The 20,958-nt window shown below is 46.6% G+C and overlaps 1 protein-coding gene across 2 annotated transcripts in view; it reads left to right on the forward strand.

Moving 5' to 3' along the window:
* LOC137544541 (granulocyte-macrophage colony-stimulating factor receptor subunit alpha-like) overlaps positions 1-18,726 on the forward strand; it is a 63,367-nt gene extending 44,641 nt beyond the window's left edge. For both annotated transcript variants that reach the window (XM_068265637.1, XM_068265638.1), the window contains exon 11: positions 18,303-18,726. In XM_068265637.1, coding sequence (XP_068121738.1) covers positions 18,303-18,398 — 96 coding nt within the window. In that variant the 3' untranslated portion in view covers positions 18,399-18,726. The remainder of the gene's footprint in view (positions 1-18,302) is intronic.
* Positions 18,727-20,958: the final 2,232 nt, after the last annotated feature.

The following is a 20,958-nucleotide window of genomic DNA, read 5'->3' on the forward strand; positions in this document are numbered from 1 at the left end:
CAGGAAGCAGGCAGGACATGACGACACATTTGACAGAAAAACATGGAGCCTGCCATGAGCTGTCAGGAGCATCTATCTCTGCATATACTATATACAAATTCTGTGAAATCCAAACGTGGACAGTGAAATGCATATGTAATGTAAGTACAGCCAATCTTTAGCTACTGATATATGTGTTTATTTTCTCTGAGACCTTATACCTAACAGCTCCTCTTTAAGTGCTTGTTGGTCTTTCCTACTTTCCTACTTTGTAACTTACCATTTGCTGTTTGTGATCTCCATTTCCACCTTTCTTTTATTGCTTACAATCATGCACATTGGAAGCTCTTGTGGGCCACATAAAATGGCAAGGGTGGCCTTGAGTTTGACACTTGGGATCTTCAGTAATGTACAACTATATACAATGTATGGTATAAAAGCACAGGGAAAGGAACGAGGAAGGGACACAGAGCCAGGGGCGCTTCTAGCCATTTTGTCACTCTAGGCGAGAAAACCTGTGGCGCCCCCCCCCCCCCATGAAATAAATCACAATGCGGCAGCATTTCACCAATAAACAATTTGCAGGCTTGTGGTTGCTGTTGAGCGTTGCCTGTGCCGGCCGTCCTCGGCTGTGATCCTCAATTACCCTTATTATCAGTTCCTTGCTGGATGACTCTGAGGAACCTATATGCATTTGTGCTATGGACAAACCAGGTTTTGCTGACGTTATGCAGCTGTGACTTGTCATTACATACAGTGTCGGCTTGTCCTGCTGGATGACTTTGGGGTACTCTCCAGAGACTGTGTTTTTACCAACCTGCTTTGCTACTCTACTACTAATACTACTTATACCCATTGCTGCGGTGCACCGTTGCTGGATGCTTTAAGAGGCACCTTCCAAGGACTGTGTTTTTTTCTAAATCTGCTTTACCATACTGCTACTAACACTGATGGTACTCATTGCCGTGATATATACTGCGGCCTGATTGACGCTGGCTTCGTTTCATCGCATCAGGACTTGTTTTTCTGTGCAGTAATTTGCTCAATCACAGATATATTGGAGCAAAGGTGGCTCAATTTACTGGTACCAGTGTCTACGAGCATTAATATATATAGGGGGAGAAGTGAGAGTTTGGAGTGAGACTGGATTTGTGTGTGAGCGGTGAGGTAATGTGATCCACTACACTAGGCCCTTTTTTAATATGTGTACGATGCAATCAATAAAATTATGATATTTTAATACATATATCTTTTTTCGTGATATTTCTGGGATATACGCCCTCCTTTTCGCTCCTCTAAAATGTATTCTAATTCTCACCAATAAACAATATACAAATATAAATGTCAGGGCTCTGCTGCTGCCACAAAAGTACTTTCTTACCCTGTGCATGATGCTCCAGGCTGGTGGCTGGCTGGCAGTGCCCGCTGTCTAGTTGTGCTGGAAGTGGTCAAGCAGCCGATCCCGTGTGGGTGACCCAGCTCACTGCTGCCTGCATGGCATTCCGGCTCCTGCTGCTGCACTCTCCTCCTGCCAGCATCATCCCTGCATTGTGCCAACCATCCTTACACCGGAATCTGCTTTTCCTAGATGGCAAAGGTGGCTAACGTGTCCACTCTCCACCCGTCCACTCCTCACTCTTCCCCCCTGCTGCTTGTGTTAAAACTTGAGAAGCCGCCACATATAAGAAAATTGTGTCAGTGAATAAGCCAGCAGCCAGAGCAACCCTCCTCATGGTGGGTTAATTAATGTTGAAGGCAATAAAATGATAATTAGCGAAATGCCGCTTAACAATTTAACTTTTCAATTAGTTTTTTTATCTGTGCGTAATTAAACATTGATATTGCTAAATAACGTTAAGGCTATGTTTTCAATGCAGCGCCATCTTTAAACATCGGCTCTGTGCACCATTTTTCTCCGACCCCTAAAGCAACAGGGGGTCACTCACTGGAAGTCATTAAAATTTCAACCAGAGACCCCTACTGTGGAATACTGGAAGTGCAGCCATAGAGTAGAGATGGCCCAAACGGTTCGCCAGCGAACAGTTCCAGGCGAACTTCCGGGGTTCGCGATCGCGGAGAACTGCAAACTTTTCCGGAAGTTCGGTTTGCCCCCATAGTGCATCATGAGGGTCAACTTTGACCTTTTACATCACAGTCAGCAGGCACATTGTAGCCAATTAGGCTACACTCAGGGCCGGGCCGAGGCATAGGCTGGAGAGGCTCCAGTGTAGGATTCATTCAGTTGTCATTCCTAATTGTGTATGAAGCAGAAAGAAATAATAAAAGGGGATACAAAGCAGTGACTGCAAGCCAGATAACTAGATATTAAGGTGTTGGGGAGGTTGTGGACCCTGTGGCCCTCTTAGTCTAATAGCAATCAGTGTTTGACAGCTGGGGTGGGAGGGATGGAGGGGCGCACTTTGGTGTCTCAGCCCTGGGTGCTGGAGGACCTTGTCCCTGCTCTGGCTACACTCCCTCCTAGAGCCCCCCCCCCCCCCTTATAAAAGGCAGGCAGCGTCAGGCATTAAACTCACTCGTGTGCCTGCAGTAAATAGAGCAGGTATAGCTGCTGAAGACTCTCATAGGGAAAGCTTAGTTTGGCTCTTGTAGGCTTGTTAGCTTGCTCCTGGCTGATTGTTATTGCTAAAAAAGCACCCCTCAACCGCTCTTGTTCTTGTGATCTATTTTTTTGTTTTTTGTGCGGCCCACTTGCATTATATACAGCCCTGTCAGTCAGTGGCAGCTGGCCTTTGGCCCCTTGGTGGTATAATTACTACTGTGCCAGGTGCAAATTGTAATGCCCATCACTGCATATACCTGTTGTTCACTTCAGTGCACCCACTTACCTACGCGAGCGCACGCAGTGTCACTGTGCCTGTCCGGCACCTGTCTATGTGTGACAGGTGCACATTGTAATACCCATCACTGCATATACCTACTACCTGTTGTTCACTTCAGTGCACCCACCTACCTATGTGAGCGCACACAGTGTGATATTTAATACCACCAGTCACTGTACCTGTTCACGGTACGTGTGTGTGACAGGTGCACATTTGTACTACCCATCACTGCATATACCTACCTGTTGTGTTCAGTTCACCCACCTACCTACGTGAGTCCACTCCCTGCATACCTGTTAACTGCACCTGTGTGACTGCCTGCCCCAAGACTAAGTCGCTCCCCACACAGCACCTCTGCCCGCAAGCCGCTTGACTGCCTTCTCCGCCACCACCAACACGGTCCAGGACTCCAGGCGGATTCCATAATTTTTTACTATAGTAATTTTTCTGGTGCGTGTACATGCCTGCCTAATTTTTCTGGCTGCACTGCAGCTGCAACAACAAAATAAAAGGCATGTACATGTGCCGATTCCCTTTCGTGAACATTACCTTGCCGTGGTGAACTTGCGTATCACAATGAAGCAATGACCGCTGGCTATATAAGTGTCTGGGGGGGGCACACACAAGATAATAAGGTCGTTGCTTCATTGTGGACAGACCAAATTTGGTCAGCTGGACAGTCACTGTTGTTCTATCATTGAGCTACCACAGCCCGGCGACCATATGGGCTGGAAAACCGCCATGGACTGCACTCTCGCCATGGCGCGCACCAGTCCAGCATGGCCGTCACTACACAAACAGCTGTTTGCGGTGCGTTACACAGTGAGTTTGGTGTTTCAGTGTGAAGCAGTACTCTAATTACACTCCCTGATTGATGTATACACATGCAAGATGTTTTAAAGCACTTTAGGCCTGCAATGTAGCATTCAATGTGATTTCTGCCCTTAAAATGCTGCTTTGCATCAAATCCAGATTTTTCCCGGGGACTTTTAGCATCTATCCCACTCCGCCATACCCCCCTCCAGGTGTTAGACCCCTTGAAACATCTTTTCCATCACTTTTCTGGCCAACTGTAACGAGCAGCGGGGATACGACCACCGCCGTCCCCATCGCTCAGCTCAGACCGCCGCGCGCTGGCCTGTCGCCGGCGCATAGCGTCAGAGCTATGCGCGCGTGCGGCCAGCGGCGAGACCTTTACGCGTCTCCGAGACGCGTCAGCTGACCTGCGGGTCGGCTGATGTCACGGGGAGCGCTCCTCGTTCCTGATTGGCCGGGCTGGCGGGGGCGTGCCTGGGAGTCCCCTGCCAGCATAAAGACAGCGAGCTGTCAGCAGCTTGCTGTCTGTTGATGCGAATACTTTGTGTTAGCCCTCAGACCTTAGATAGATCCGGTGTGCTTTAATCTGGGAAGAAAGCAGGGATTTCACACAGAGATAGGAATTGTTTGATTGTTATTTGATTTACTATATATTATCTGTGTATGACTCTGGCTCGCTTCTGACTATCCCTCTGCTTTACGCTTCTGTACTTTAGCCCATCTGATCTTGTTGCCGACCTCTGCCTTTTTAATCTTCTTGTCTTTGCCTGTCGATTTTGTACCTTATCTGCCCGTCTGTTACCGACTCGATTGTCTGACCACTCTGCTCTCACCAGGTAGCCCCTTGTCTCTGGTGAGGGGCTCCGTACTGTTAGTACCCACCAGCTCCTCTGGTGAGGTATTGTTAAACCTATCAGTACTTATTGTTGCACTAAACACTACACTCAGGGCAATAAAGTGGTGACTAAGGTCACGGTTCTTCCTTAGTGTTTGCTATATTTGTATTATTGGTGATTCTGCAGATCACCATACAGGGGCGTAGCTAGAAATCACTGGGCCCCATAGCAAATTGTTTTCATGGGCCCCCCTCACCCCCCGGGTAAATTCTTCCTCCCCCAACACAAACACGCACACATTACAGGAAGTATTACGGGAATATTGTTGTGGCCAGTTACTTACCTGGGGCTTCTTCCTGCCCCCTGAAGTCCTCCTGGTCCCACACTGTCGTTCTGCTCTGCTCTATTCCCCCATTGTCCCCCTCCAACTGTTGCATGCCTGGCCCCCTTGGCCAGAGGCATTCTGCTTTTACGCAAGTAAAAAATTGCAACTGCACATGCACAGAACGGTCCCGGTAACAAGAGGAGGATTAAAGAGGTGTGCGGCCACGTAGACGGCGACTGGCTGAGTCACCCAGCTTTTAGAGCGGGACAGCGGAGGAACGGAGCAGCGTGGAATGATGGCGAGGGAGCAGGAGGACTTCAAGGGCTGAAAGAAGCATCAAGTAAGTAAGTGGAGACATTAATATTTCCTTCAAGTAATACTGAAAAGGGAACTGAAGTGAGAGGTATATGGTGGCTGCCATATTTCTCTCCTTTTAAACAATACAAGTTGCCCTGCTGTCCTGCTGATCTATTTGGCAACAACAGTGTCTGAATCACACCAGAAATAAGCATGCAGCTAATCATCTCAGATCTGACAATAATGTCAGAAACATCTGATCTGCTGCATGCTTGTTCGGGGTCTATGGCTAAAAGTATTAAAGGAAGAAGATCAGCAAGACAGCCAGGCAACTGGTATTGCTTAAAAGTAAATAAATATGGCAACCTCCACACCTCTCTAACTTCAGTTGCCCTTAAAGTGAATAAAAAACAGATACTTACCTATGGTGAGGGAAGGCTCTGGGACCTATAGAGCCTCCACGTTCCTTCTACAGTCCCCTTGTTCCAGCGCTGTCACCCCCGTTTGAGGCCATGGAAGTGTTCAGTAGCCTGAGTGCTCACGAAGATGGGCGGCTCTGTACTGCGCATGCATGAGCACCCTCTCCTGCGCACAAGTGCAGTAAAGCCATCCGTCTTCAGGAGCACTCAGGCTCCCGAATACTTCCATGGCCTTAAATGGGGTTACAGCGCTGGAACGAGGGGACTGTAAGAGGAACGGGGAGGCTCTATAGGTCCCAGAGCCTTCCCTCTCCATAGGTAAGTATCCTTTTTTAATTTTAAAATTCACTTCTGTCTTGCAACATTACACTATGCACACACGCACACACACCCCTTCTCCTCACACAGTAATTTACACTCTTCCCTCTTCTACACACACACACACACACACACACACGCACGCACGCACGCACGCACGCACGCACGCACACACACACACACACACACACACACACACAGAGCAAGATAAAAACACAAAGTAGGTTACAAAACACACACACACCAAGTTACAGAACGCTCACACACACACACACAAAGTAGGTTACAAAACACACATACACAGCAGTTCGAGCCACATTTCATCAGATAATAAACGCAGTTCGGGCCACATTTCATCAGATAATAAACGCAGTTCGGGCCACATTTCATCAGATAATAAATGCAGTTCGGGCCACATTTCATCAGATAACCTACGCAGTTTGGGCCACATTTCATCAGATAATTAACGGAGTTTGGGCCACAAAAACAAAAAAAAGAATGTGCTCACCTGACAGAAGTCTTCTCTTCCGGCCGGCTTCTGACGCGCAGCTCCCCCGGAGATCTTGCTCTTCCTCCTCCTGCAGTCTCCCGCGGACCGGCGCTGGCATTCAGGCAGAGAAGGGCTACGGGAAGATGGCGCCCGAAGCCCTGTACTGGAGACACAAATAGTCTCCAGAGCAGGGCTTCGGCGGCAGCTATCTTCCCGTAGCCCTGCTCTGTGAACTGGCTGACGCGGCGTGAGTGCGGGGCCTGCGGGCAACAGAGTGACGTCACGATGATGTCAAGGAGCCTCTGAGGCCCCTAAAAATGTGAGGTCCCTGGTGGCACCCCTGCACACACACACACACACACACCAACCATACACCATACACACACCATACACACACACCATACACACACACACACACACCATGGGCCAGTTACTAACAGTGCCACTTCACAGTCCTTTCATGCTGTCTTCCGATGCTGTGACCGGGCAGACAGATGGGAAGGGGGCGGAGCCACACATGGGAGGGGCGGGGCTACACACAGGAGGGGCGGAGCCATAGCCAGCGCTGCTCTTCTGTGTTCCGGGCCAGGCCAAAACTATGAAGTAAATGTCGGCAGTCGGAGGGATATACAGAGAGGCGGCAGGTAGAAAATAGTCCCATTTCACCTGCCAGCCTCTTTGCAATGCTGCAATCAGGGGAGGAGTGGCCAGGGGGGAAGGGGGGAGATTTCCCCCCAGGCTGCCTCTCATTTAATGATTTAGGGCTGGCACTGTGCCTGGTGAATTCAGGTTTTTGTATAAGGCAATGTGAAACACTAGGCTGAATGAGGGAAATAAACGCCCAATTACAGAGCAATTGCAGGGCAGGCAAGCTAGTAAATATACACAGCATGATACAGAGCAGAGGCTTGCCTGCAGGGTCCGTGGGAAAAAATCTGTCTGGTCTCTCACCATTGTTAACTGCATGTGCACAGCTACATAAGATATTATCTAAGTTGAAAAGTTTGTGACAGTCCCTAGACTTCAGAAGGACTACTTGCAGACAGACCCTAGACTCCAGAAGGGCTGCTTGCAGACAGACCCTAGACTCCAGAAGGGCTGCTTGCAGGACTTGTGTAAGAGATAGAAACCCCGACCGTTGTAACTCAAAATGTATTATGTGCTCCAGGTGCCAGTGCATTTATACTTTACCTGTCACACTGTCCCTCGAGTGTCCTTGCTGTATTTTCCACATGACTACCGGCATATAGCACGTGGGACACGTGTGTGATGTCATTTGGGCTGGGGCTGCCGTGAAAACGGGCCTCTAGTTTGTGTTTTCCCCCCAGGCCAAAAGGTCCCAGTCCTCCCCTGGCTGCAATAGGGGGGGGGGGGGGCGGGCGAGGGTGCTCACTACAGCAATCCTGAATGGGCCCTGGGCCCATGATTAAAAAAAAAAAAAAAAACACGAAACAAAAATAGGCTGCAAAACAGGCGGGCCCCTCAGTTGAAGCGAAGGGATCCGGGCCCTATAGCAACGCTATGGTTGCTATAGCGATCCCTACGCCTGTGTCACCATATAATCAGATATAGTATCTGCATTATTGGTGATACTGCAGATAACCTAATAATCAGAACCCGGTTACTCGCTAACACCCACCGTTACAGAACAACAGACCAATATGTCTATGGACGCTTTGTGCAACCAGGTTGAGGCCTTGACCACAGCGGTGAACACTTTAACCTAGACAGTCAATAACCAACAGGCTCAGATCAACCAGCTGTCTGAGGTCGTGCGGACCCTCCAGACTGCGGGCGCACCAGGGCAGTCCCCTCAAGTCGTTGAACCCAGAATTTTTTTTCTGGGCATAAATCTAATTTTCAGAATTTTAGGAACCGCTGTCTTTCTTATTTTGAAATAAGACCCGTTTCTTCCGGTTCCAAGAGCCAGAGAGTGACTTTTATTAAGACACTGTTATCAGGGGATTCTCAGTCATGGGCTTATAGTCTACCCCCCTGGTCATGAGGCTTTGTCTTCCGTACAGGTTTTTCTTAAAGCCATGGCGACGATCCTGACATTGCAGTTACTGCTGAAAGGAAGCTTAAGACCCTCAGGCAGGGGCATAGCACTGTGGAAACCTATGCCGCAGAAATCAGAAGGTGGTCTGTGTCGGCTAGATGGGGACCCTTTGCTTTATTTGTTTTTTATCGGGTTTGGTTTATCCTGTCTTTGATGTGATGCTGAGTCACCCGGAACCTAAAACCGTTGATGAGGCCATCTCATTAGCAGTTAAGATTGATCGCCGCATTCGCTACCAAAAGCAAACTGGTGGTAGATACTCCGGGAGATCCATTCCCACCACCTCTTGTTCTCCTTCTCCTCCTCAGGATGAGCCGATGCAGATCGGACATAGCTTTCAGAGGTAGAGAAAAATTGGAGACGAACGGAGAGGCACTGCTTATACTGTGCGGAAAAGGATCATGTAGCACATGATTGCCCGAAGAACTTGGAAAACTTTGCCGCCTAGGTGTAGCTAAAGGGAATTACCCTAGGCGAGCCAGCTTTACCTCTAACCGATAATCGTTTATTACTCCCTTGTTCTATTACCTGGGAAGACCAAGTTTTGTCTACCCAGGCATTTATAGACTCGGGTTCTGCCGCCAATTTTATTGATTTTGTTAAAAAATGGGGTATACCTCTACTTCCTTTAGACAGGCAAATTTTTGTTACAGCAGTCGACGACTCACCATTACAGGGCAGTCAGGCCCTTTCACAAACACCCAGTCTCCGGTGTCACGTGGGAGTATTACACAAAGAGAGTTTACAGTTTTTGGTGCTCAAGATGGGCACTTCCACCGTGATTCTTGGGATGCCGTGGCTACAAAAACACTCTCCCCGGATAGATTGGAGTTCAGGCCAGTTGTTAAGCTGCATCAACATTGCATAGAGAGTTGCGATTTGTGCCACCCAGGTTCAGTTGAAAGGCTTGACCTCCCAATATGCGGAATTCGCTGACGTGTTTTGTCCCAAGTCGGCAGACAAACTTCCTCCGCACCGGAGTTTTGATTGTCCCATTGAATTAAGACCAGGTTGTATGCTCCCTAGAGGTCATTTGTATAATCTTTACGGTCCTGAAAAACTTGTTATGCAGGATTACATAAAAGAAAACCTAGCCAAGGGGTTCATTCGCCCTTCTAAGTCTCCGGCCGGAGCAGGATTCTTTTTCGTCCAGAAAAAGGATGGTGGGCTTCGCCCATGTATCGATTATCGAGAACTGAACAAAATTACCATAAAAAATCGTTACCCACTACCTTTGATTGACTATTTGTTCTCCTAGGTTACTGATGCATGTATCTTCTCTAAAGGGACATACAACCTGGTATGCATAAGGGAGGGTGACGAATGGAAGACGGCGTTTAACACACCCGACGGGCACTACAAGTATCGTGTTATGCCCGTCGGGTTGTGTAATGCTCCAGCTGTCTTCCAGGAGTTGGTCAATGAGATCTTCAGAGAGGTGCTGGGACGGTTCGTTCTGGTGTACTTGGACGATATACTGATTTACTGATTTTCTCACCTAACTTGACAAAACACAGGGAGCATGTAAAGTTTGTTTTAAAGAAGCTTAGAAAAAACCTGTTATACATAATATATAAGGTCTCGGCAGTTTTGGAATGGCCACAGCCCATGGGGCTAAAAGCACTCCAGAGATTTTTGGGCTTTGCCAATTACTATAGAAAGTTTATCAAGGGGTTCTCTTCTGTGGTATCACCTCTCACTGATCTTACCAAGAGAGGGGCGGACACCTACAATTGGTCACCAGAAGCACATGCTGCTTTTTCAACATTGAAGAAATTATTTTGTTCCGCCTCTATTTTGCGACATGTGAATGTCACTTGTACCTTTATAGTGGAGGTGGATGCCTCAGAGATCGGGGTTGGGGCTGTACTGTCCCAACACTCTGGTTTCCAAGGCAGATTACATCCATGTGCATTTTTTCACGTAAATTCTCTCCCGCCGAGAGAAATTACGATATTGGAAACCGGGAATTGTTGGCCATCAAACTTGCGTTTGAGGAATGGCGACATTGGCTCGAAGGGGCAGAACATGTTATTACGGTCTACACTGACCATAAAAACTTGGAATATATTGAGGGGGCCAAGAGACTCAGTCCCTGACAGGCTCACTGGTCTTTATTCTTCTCGAGATTCCTATTTATCATTACCTTCAAACCAGGGAACAAAAATATTAAAGCGGATGCACTATCTAGATGTTTTGAGCCTGAGACAGTACAGCCACCAACCCCCGAAAATATCCTGCCCGAGAAGGTCGTGATGGCTGCCACTGAAACTTGGGAAGATTGGTCACGTACATTAGGCCCCTATCAACAAGATGTCCCTGAGGGGAAACCTGACGGGGTTCTGTTTGTACCTCTACACTTCCGGTTGCAGATTTTGCAGTTGTTTCATGCGCATAAGATTTCAGGGCATCCTGGGTTTGTGAGAACCCAGGATCTACTTTCTAGATGTGTTTGGTAACCATCTCTGGCCATGGACTGTAGAGAGTTCGTGAAGGATTGCTCGGTCTGTGCCAGAAGCAAACCATCCAGGCAGGCTCCTGCGGGTACTCTCCAGTCGTTACCAGTATTCGAGGAACCTTGGACCCACTTGTCCATGGAATTTGTGGGCGAATTCCCCAGCTCTGAGGGGAAGACGGTCATTTGGTTTGTAGTCGACAGGTTCAGCAAGATGGCTCATTTTATCCCTCTGAATGGACTCCCCTCTGCTCAGAAACTGGCAGATCTCTTTAGTCTACACATTTTCCGGTTACACGGTATTCCGGAGAATGTGGTGTCTGATAGGGGAGTCCAGTTCGTATCCAAATTCTGGAGAGCCTTCTGCCAGCATTTGTGGATGAACCTGTCGTTTTCATCCGGCTACCACCCACAGACCAGTGGCCAAACAGAAAGGGTTAATCAGGCTCTGGAGCAGTTCCTTAGGTGCTATGTGGCGGACGCCCAATTGGAATGGGCAAGGTTTCTGCCATTCGCGGAATTTGCACACAACAACTTGAAAAGCGCCTCATCTGGCTTTTCTCCTTTTCAGGTGGTCTCAGGGAGATCTCCCAAATTCTCTCCATTGCCTGTAGTGTCCTCTCCTTTCCCTGCTTTAGAGGATTGGCAGGGATCCTTTAAGAAAATTTGGTGTATGGTCAAAAATAATTTGGAAAAAGCTTTCCAGTCTCAGAAAAGACAGGTAGATAAGAAATTGTCAGTGGAATGGGACTTTTTACCAGGGGACATGGTTTGGGTTTCGACCCGGCATCTGGCACTGAAACAACCCTCGGCAAAATTAGGCCCCAGATTTATCGGCCCGTACCCCGTTTCCAAAAAGATCAATGATGTGACATATGTCTTTTCATGTGTCTTTGTTGAAACCTGCTGTGCATGGGGATTACACTCGCCCCCCCCCCCCCCCCCTCTGTAGTGATTGATGGGGAGCCGGAGTACGAGATTGAGGAGATTCTCGATTCTCGTTGGGTTCAGAATTCAGTGCAGTATATGGTCCACTGGAAGGGGTGGAGCTGCGGAGGAACTAAGACACAGGTTTCACAAATTACATCCGGAGAAACCATGTGTAATGATTGCGGAATTATTTCCGTGGTCAACACACAAGATGTGCGCCGACACTGCGGAAATCCTCCACAAGCGTGTAATTTAACAGAACCCAGCTATGGTGCTATGCACCTGTAGAGGGAATTCCCACCGGCAGATGGAGCTGTGGAGTGCAGAGGAACACAGCCTCTGCCCTGCCACAGATGCCAGATGGGAATTGTACGACTTTAAGCAATGCAGGGCAAGATAGCCCTTAGAGAGAGAGAGCACAGAGATGGAATGTATGTGTGTCCACCAAGCTAGTCGCCACCAAGCGACGGTGAACACACAACAGCGGAAACGAAGTGGGAACGCAGTCGCAAGAATGGCGATTGCCAATAGTGACACAAGACCGAGTTAGACAGAGCACAAGTGTAGCAAGAATGACATAGCAAATAACAATGATCAAAACGTCAAAGAAAATAACAAACGCTAGCTAGACGCGAACTCCGCACTCATTAGGCGTTAGGCGCCCAATGATAAGCGTGCCACCCTAACTACCCAATGTAACACAAACACGAAATAGAGAATGTGAACGCTTGCTAAACGGTTACCTCACCGAGCCTACAGCAAGCGTTCGTACCAGACAAGACAGAGAGAAGGAGTAGCCAGAAGCAACCGCAGCTCTGGCCTACACTCCCAGACAGAGCACAGAAGGAACCACCGCCACTACCGCTAGAGTGGATGCGATCCAGACAGACAGAACGATTTCCTGTCGACCGCTGCTGGCGACAAGACAATCGCAACAGATAGACAATACAAGGCAGTACAGATAATACAACCTGACTACGCTAGAAGGAATGCCTAGTGCACTCCCAAGGAATTACTCTAAGATAATCTTAGCAAACAGTTAGCAAAGGCTGATACTCCAGGTAAGTTAGCAGGAAAAAAAACATCATGACCAGCAAGGGATTCTGGGAGAAAATGGTATTTATACTGCAAGCCATCAAAGGAAGCAGCTAAGCAATTTGCATGCCAAGAGTATGCAAATTCCTCACCAGAACAGCAGCTCAGCAAGTTGCAGAGTGAAGACAGGTCTCCTTTCCAGAGACCTGCAACGCTCAGAGCTACAAAATGGTCAAAAAGCTGTCTGCCTGTGCAGAAAGCAGAGCAGATCATTACAGTACCCCCCCCCCCCCCCTAATAGGGATGGCTTCCAGACGTCTCTTAAGACTGATATTTCCCAAAAATATCTGACTGAACACTCATGAAGGTCGGGACAGCCCGACAAGGCTCAATTCCAGAGTCAATCTTCCCGAAACCGACCTCGTCGGAAGCAGAAACCACCAAAACATGCCCATCAGTGCTACAAGTCTCAGCGTAACACCCATTAGAACTGTGAATGCCAGAGAAGAACCCATCGAAACCCTCCAAGCAATACCCACCACCTTCCAGGGACCGTCCGAAAATAACAAATCTGCCACAATAGCCATTTGAAGTGTCCCTTTCAACAGAGAAGCCACTGTTGATCCCATCCAGGGTACCAAGAAAAATTTCTCCCAGAATCTCCCAGAACACTTTGAAGCTCCGCAGAGATCCCAAGAGGCCAGAATGCTCACCAGGCTCACATGGAGAACTACCAAGAACCCCTATGGAACCTATGACAATTCCGGCTTCAGGATTACCAAGACAGCCATCAAGATCAGGGCTTTCAGGGACCACTTCTGGGCATGCAGGCAGGCAGGCAGGCAGGCAATATCAGAACATGTCGCCACCGAGGAAGCATCTGAGCATGCTGGTAACCGAGATACATTCTGGGTCACAGAGCACATCGGGGTACACTAGCACAAGAGAAACCTCAGGACATGTCGAGGAACTGACGACATCAGAGTCCGTCACGACAAGACCAAAAACCAGGACCGGGCAGAAAGTCATCACGAGTAGTGGTCACAGTTACTGGTCTTTCAAAAGAAGACTTGGACTCAGACTTAGAAGTTTCTGTGACTGTAATAGTATCTAACCAAAACTCATCATTGACTACGCATGACTGAAGCTCCACAAGGGCTGCAAAAGTAGTCAGCACAATAGCAATGCCTACCGAAGTGGGCAAAACCTCAAACGGCCCTGCGGGGCAGGAGGCACCTCCTAAAAGTTCTGCACCTTTTAGGAGGAACTCGGAAACCTCCAGAACATCAAACAAGACCTCAGAAGCATCATTTCCCAAGTTTTCTGACAAGGATTCTGAACTAACCATGTTACAGGGCTGAACATCAAATACCTCTTGCGGACAAGGCAAATGTCCCAGGGGTGGTTCTACCATCTGCTGAGACTGAATTTCATCATCTAGAACAGGATGCACAGGAATATCTAGTGAAACCAATACTGACTCCCTGAGATTAGTTTCACTGCAGACAGAATCCTTCATAGCAGTCAAACCAGACTGCAATTCTGAAATGGCAGAACAACAGATGAAATTAGCTGCAATACCTAGGGGAGCCTCTGGGCTCCCTGCAGGAGTTTTATTGCAAGGTAAAATTGACTCATCCAGAGTACAGGGTGGAAAGTCATTACTTTCCTCAGAGCAAGAAAGGGATTCACAAATGTCAGTGCGAGTGGACATCATAGTTTCATTCATGGTACAAAGCAAAGATCCCTCAGTACCAGATTCGCAAAGCCAAAGCGCTGTATCACCCTTAGACTCGGCTAACAATGTCGAATCCGAGGAGTCAGAACGCAAAATCTGCGAATCCAAGATCGCTTTAGGTTGTGAAACTGACGCTTCCAAAGCGCAAGCCTCCTCAATCTGTGGAGCAGACTGCAAAGTGCAAACTGCAAAGTGTTCAAGACAGAAACACTGGAACAACTGTCATCTGGCAATGTGCATTTACAGGTGTGAACAGAGCGAGACATAGATTTATTTGCAGAAGAGGTTGTGACAACAACATGAGAAACTTTATTAGTCATATTAACAATACTCTTGAGGCTGCATGATTTAGGAATTTTTCCCATAGCAGGATCATAGATGGAAGATCTTAAAGAATCACTGAGAGAAAAAGATCTGTTTTTAAACGATAAGGGATCCCACATATCTTTGACTAAACTGGCACACTCATGCCGATCACAATCGGCAGGAGCATCTGAGAAATAGGCATCAGATCGCACAGTGTCCAAACTCACTTGCTTTACCCCAGAAAGGCAGGAACATTAATCTGATAATGGTGTCACTTTATTGGAGTTAATTGGTTGGTGTGTGTGCAATTCATCCAAAATCGTCTGCCACACACAAATCAGCGGGTCCACAAAACATTCATCACACTCATCAGAGCCAATCAAAGTGTACACAGAATTAACACAAGCATTAAGAATCTCTTCGCTTTTTGCGATGTAAAAATCGCAAAACGCCTTCCAATCAATCTCAAACTCCTCAATCAAAGCCCCAATCTCCCATGGAGCAAATGGAGGCTCAAACAACCCTGTATCAGGGTAACACTCATACGGGTTGGGTTCAGGAACATGCATAGATTTTCTTACTCCTTTAATATACTGAATGGTTTTGCATGGAAGGGATAGAACAGCTGACTGATTAGCAGATACATACTCACTAAGAATGGGTGGTAAACAAGGCAGTTTAAACCAGTGGGAAAAAATCAAAGTAAGAAACTGATACAGATTATCATTCCAGGAATTGCTTTTCAAAATCTCATAAGCCCACACAAACAGATCTCCTTGCAATAGCGTATAAGCTAATCGGAGAGCCGAGGTAGGATTCAGCAAAAATCTTAAACATTCAGAAAGGAAGTCCTCTTTGGTTTCAAAGATCAGCCTTTTAAAGCTCTTAAAGGTATAAGAACCATATTTGACAAAAACATACAAATCGGAAATTCCCTCTACACTGGGAATTTCGGTTTGGCTGGTCATACTGTAACGATTGCGGAATTATTTCCGTGGTCAGTGCACAAGATGTGTGCCGACAATGCGGAAATCCTCCACAAGCGTGTAATATAACAGAACCCAGCTTTGGTGCTATGCACCTGTAGATGGAAATTCCTACCAGCAGATGGAGCTGTGGAGTGCAAAGGAACACAGCCTCTGCCCTGCCACAGATGCCAGATGGGAATTGTACGACTTTAAGCAATGCAGGGGAAGATAGCCCTTAGAGAGAGAGAGAGAGCACAGAGATAGAATGTATGTGTGTCCACCAATCTAGTCGCCACCCAGCGACGGTGAACACACAACAGCGGAAACGAAGTGGGAACGCAATCGCAAGAATGGCGATTGTCAATAGTGACACAAGACTGAGTTAGACAGAGCACAAGTGTAGCAGGAAAGACATAGCAAATAACAATGATCAGAACGTCAAAGAAAATAACAAACGCTAGCTAAACGCGAACTCTGCACTCATTCGCAACATCGAACGCGTTAAAGACACGATCACCGCGCGTGAGGCACCCAGTGATAAGCGTGCCACCCTAACTACCCAATGTAACACAAACAGGAAATAGAGAACGCGAACGCTTGCTAAACGGTTACCTCACCGAGCCTACAGCAGGCATTCGTACCAGACAAGACAGAGAGAAGGAGTAGCCAGCAGCAACCGCAGCTCTGGCCTACACTCCCAGACAGAGTACAGAAGGAACCACTGCCACTACCGTGGCAGAGTGAAGACAGGTCTCCTTTCCAGAGACCTGCAACGCTCAGAGCTACAAAATGGTCAAAAAGCTGTCTGCCTGTGCAGACAGCAGAGCAGATCATTACACCATGTAAAACGTGTCCGGAGTCCACGCCTCAAGGGGGGGGGGGGGTACTGTAACGAGCAGCGGGGATATGACCACCGCCATCACCGCTCAGCTCAGACCGCCGCGCGCTGGCGTCTCAGAGACGCGTCAGCTGAACTGCGGGTCGGCTGACGTCACGGGGAGCGCTCCTCGTCCCTGGCTGGCGGGGGCGTGCCTGGGAGTCCCCTGCCAGCATAAAGACATTGAGCTGTCAGTAGCTCGCTGTCTGTTGTTGCGAATACTTCGTGTTAGCCCTCAGACCTTAGATAGATCCGGTGTGCTTTGATCCGGGAGGAAACTGGGGTATTCACACAGAGATAGGAATTGTTTGATTGTTATTTAAATTTACTATATATTGTCTGTGTATGACTCTGGCTCGCTTCTGACTATCCCTCTGCTTTACGCTTCTGTACTTTAGCCCATCTGATCTTGTTGCCGACCTCTGCCTGTTTAATCTTCTTGTCTTTGCCTGTCAATTTTGTACCTTATCTGCCCGTCTGTTACCGACTCGATTGTCTGACCACTCTACTCTCACCAGGGAGCCCCTTGTCTCTGGTGAGGGGCTCCGTACTGTTAGTACCCACCAGCTCCTCCCCATTGAAGTCTATTGTGGTTCGCGAAAGTTCGCGCGAACCGAACTTTTGCGGTTCGCGAAGCCGGTAGGCAAAACGAAAATCGAAGGTTCGGGCCATCTCTATCAAAGAGATCAGCCAAGCCTAATGTCACAAGCAGGTGAAACAGGGTTAGTTTATTTTCATGACCTCTGTATTTTGCCTTTCACATTAAGTGAAGTATTAATCAGATGACTGAGCTGGTCACATAGTTATACATAAAACAAGACACATGTGGAGTGGGCAGAGCAAGTGAAAGAACAATGCCCTTGACCTGCACTCAGCCGAGTTGATCTGCCAGGAACATTGCTCACCAAGACACTTATGGAGATTGCGGGCCGCTGTACACATGCTGCATTCTTGGCAGAGTTATCCCCGATGAGATGCCTTCGCTGAGAACTACCTAGCATGTGCATAAGGTTTTACAGGTAAATCTGTGTTTTACTTAATCACATAGTCACCATGATAGCTTGATGGTTGATGATTACGAACAGAAAGGGTAAAGAATATAATTCAAAATCTTATGAAATGTATTCCATTAGAGTGGTGTGAAACTCAGCATTTTTCTTTGCGTTAAAATTTTCTTTACAGCCCAAAACCTACTACCAGAAAAAAAAAAAGTGTCAGCAGAACAGCATTCTAACAATTAAACACAACACTTCAGTGGGAAGCTTAGATGTGCAACTGAAGCTTATATTAGAAGTTGAATAAGTGTTTACATTATCTTGTTTTTGTTTTTTTATCAGCCAATATTAGTCCTGGCAGTGCTTCAGCTGAACACAAGTAGGAAGTGAAACAATACAAATTCTCACTGGATACATTATAATATATAAATACAGCACCTATGCAATAAATTACATGGGCAGCTTTCAGCGAATAAAATGTACTTTGGGAACTTGTAATACGATAATACTAAGTAAAAACAAAAATGATAACTGTATGGGTAATAAAAAGTAGTAAACACATTTTTATTCAATTCTATGTCAGTTTAATCCCGTTTCAATTCCACTTTTTGCCTTTTAGAAATGCATTGCAGTGCATGATGAACAACGAGTACCAATAACAGAAATTGAGATAGTGACTGGATCGATCAACTGTCAAGAAGTGAAACCACAATGATGGAAAATGTCATTAACATAACCCCTATATAGCGTTTTTCTTTCTGTTCAGGCACTCTATAGACTACACAATATGTTTTAAGTAGTATTTGTATGGAATAGGAGGTGTCGTCATTTTGTCTTGCTGCTTTTTGTAACATTTACAATTTTCCCACACCTATAACTGTGTCATTAGTATTCCTGAACTTGAACCTATTTGGCATACTCATTTCAATATCATAACCCTATCTCTTCCATTGAGACTCTAGATGGGTGCTTTAAATGTTGTACTTTATCATTAAATTAACTTTAAAGGATCAACAAAAGCGAAAATGTCCTCTTTAAATGAAATATACTAACAAATACAGTAGTTGCATTTAATGTTTAAATATATATTTTTAAAGGGATTTGAGCACATCATAATTTCTACTGGGGGGGGGGGGGGGTAGGGCATGCACCAATGACCGGGCACGACACATCTCCAGGCATGCACCAGCAGCCAGGCACGTAAGTTCTGGGCTAGCAGCCTGGAACTTGCGGGCACTTTAAACTGCGGCCATGAGGCATTGGCAGCTGTTAAATGGTCGCCCTCATGGAGACAACCGCTATGGAGCAGCCTCCATAGGTAATTTAAATTATGCGCCCCCCCCCCCCTCCCCCAGCCAACACACACACACACACACGCGCGCACACACACACACACACACACACACACACACACACACACACACACACACACACACACACACACACACACACACACACACACACACACACACACACACACACACACACACAGTAGGCATCATTTAGGTAGCTCCCTTGGGGGGAATTAGTTTTAATTATTTTTGTATATAAGTTTCTTAGTTCCCTTTAAAACAAATATATCCTTGGAAATCATAGTCTGTCATCCATTAACAGATGAGGGATTTTGGAATCGTCCAGGTTTACAGGAATCATAAAAATAAATCAACTGCAGTTTAAAAAAAAATTATACAAGTCTACTGGTATGATCTCTATTGGCTTGCTCCAACAGTCCCTTTTGTAAGAAACGATATGTTTCTATCGGCAACACACCTTCATTCCCGGCACCAGCAACTCATTAGTAAGAGCTGCAAATACGACTCATCACAGCACACAGCATAGGAGATAGAACTTCTTTAGGCATCTTGCAAGTTCCAAAGAGTTTAGTCAGTAAACAGATATACAGATATAGTTCGTTACACCTTAGCCAAGCAGATTCTTCTGTAGTAAGTCCGTTGCGTTACAGCTTCTTGATTACCTTCCTGCTGAAGGGTAATCAGGTCATCTTCTGTCTATACTACGTTACATCTAGACTACCTATGTACAGCATACATTATATCAGATTTCAGACATAAAGGAAAGTAATTAGGGTTCCAGTCAGTAGATAGAGAGCGTGAAAATAAGAGAGCCCTCCTTTGGCCCATCATGAACCTTAATACTGACCAGGAAAGAGTTTAATGTGACCTCATCTGAGCCATCCCCCAAAACCTACTATTGGCCCAGACCCCTCATAGTGTCATAATACCCACTTACTTGATTAATATTCTATGATCCCTTTTCCCTACATACAGTAATGTTATGTTTGAAAAATATGGCCTATGTTGATTGTTCCCGTAGTCTATCTGTCTGGGGCAGTGTAGGCCTAAGACCTTGTACTAGGAACATCTTCTCGGTATCGGCTTGCATCATCTCTTCTACGAGAAACTCTACTTAAAGGTATAGACTGCGAACAAGCCTTTTACCTAAAACTCAGTCCAAATAACTGAGGCCTACTTAAATTATAACACCCTTGTGCCCGCTAACAGCTTCGGCCAATTTATTTCTGTGGGCGCCGTTTCATTTTTAGTTATATCCTGTCAAACAGGACCCATCTGACATTAGTCTCACTAGTGCAGGTGAGCAGCAGACAGGTGCCTAGCCACATGGGTGAAGCATTCTCCCTCATCTAGCCTCAGGTTCAGGGGTAGTGTTAGAGCAAGGCAAAAAAAGATCATACCAGCTGAATTGGTATGATATTTTTAAAACTGCTACAGGGCTGCATATATTCCTACAACAGTGTAGGCAGCAGAACGTTCTGTGACAGCCTTCTACAGGCTTGTCAAAATGAGCAATGCAGAAGGGGAGGTGGTGCAACACAGGATGCAGTCTTACCATTAATAGCTATTGTATTAACAAAGGTTCATGTTAACTTCTTGCTATAAGCCTGTGCAGACCTTGTATTACATTGATGAGCATGTGATTCATCTGGAGGAAAAGTTTCACAACTTCCTCTTTAGTGAGAAGAGTTGTCTGATCTACCCAGTGAGTCACGAAAAAGCTGGATACACAATATAAACATGAAACAGACAATGCTAAGTATCTACAGAAGGCAATGGTCAAACACATGTACTAGTAACTACAAAAGAACACCCGCCTGAATATCCATCGGACCAATCTCCAGTATTCAAATTCTACGATCAGATGTGATTGTAAACCTAAACGGTGTGAAAGTATATAATTAATGCCATCAAGAACGCTGCTTACCACTGTGCACAAACTGTAACTCCTCAGCTCATCTG

The sequence above is a fragment of the Hyperolius riggenbachi genome, chromosome 2, assembly GCF_040937935.1.
Source record: "Hyperolius riggenbachi isolate aHypRig1 chromosome 2, aHypRig1.pri, whole genome shotgun sequence".
In the NCBI taxonomy this organism is placed as follows: Eukaryota; Metazoa; Chordata; class Amphibia; order Anura; family Hyperoliidae; genus Hyperolius; species Hyperolius riggenbachi.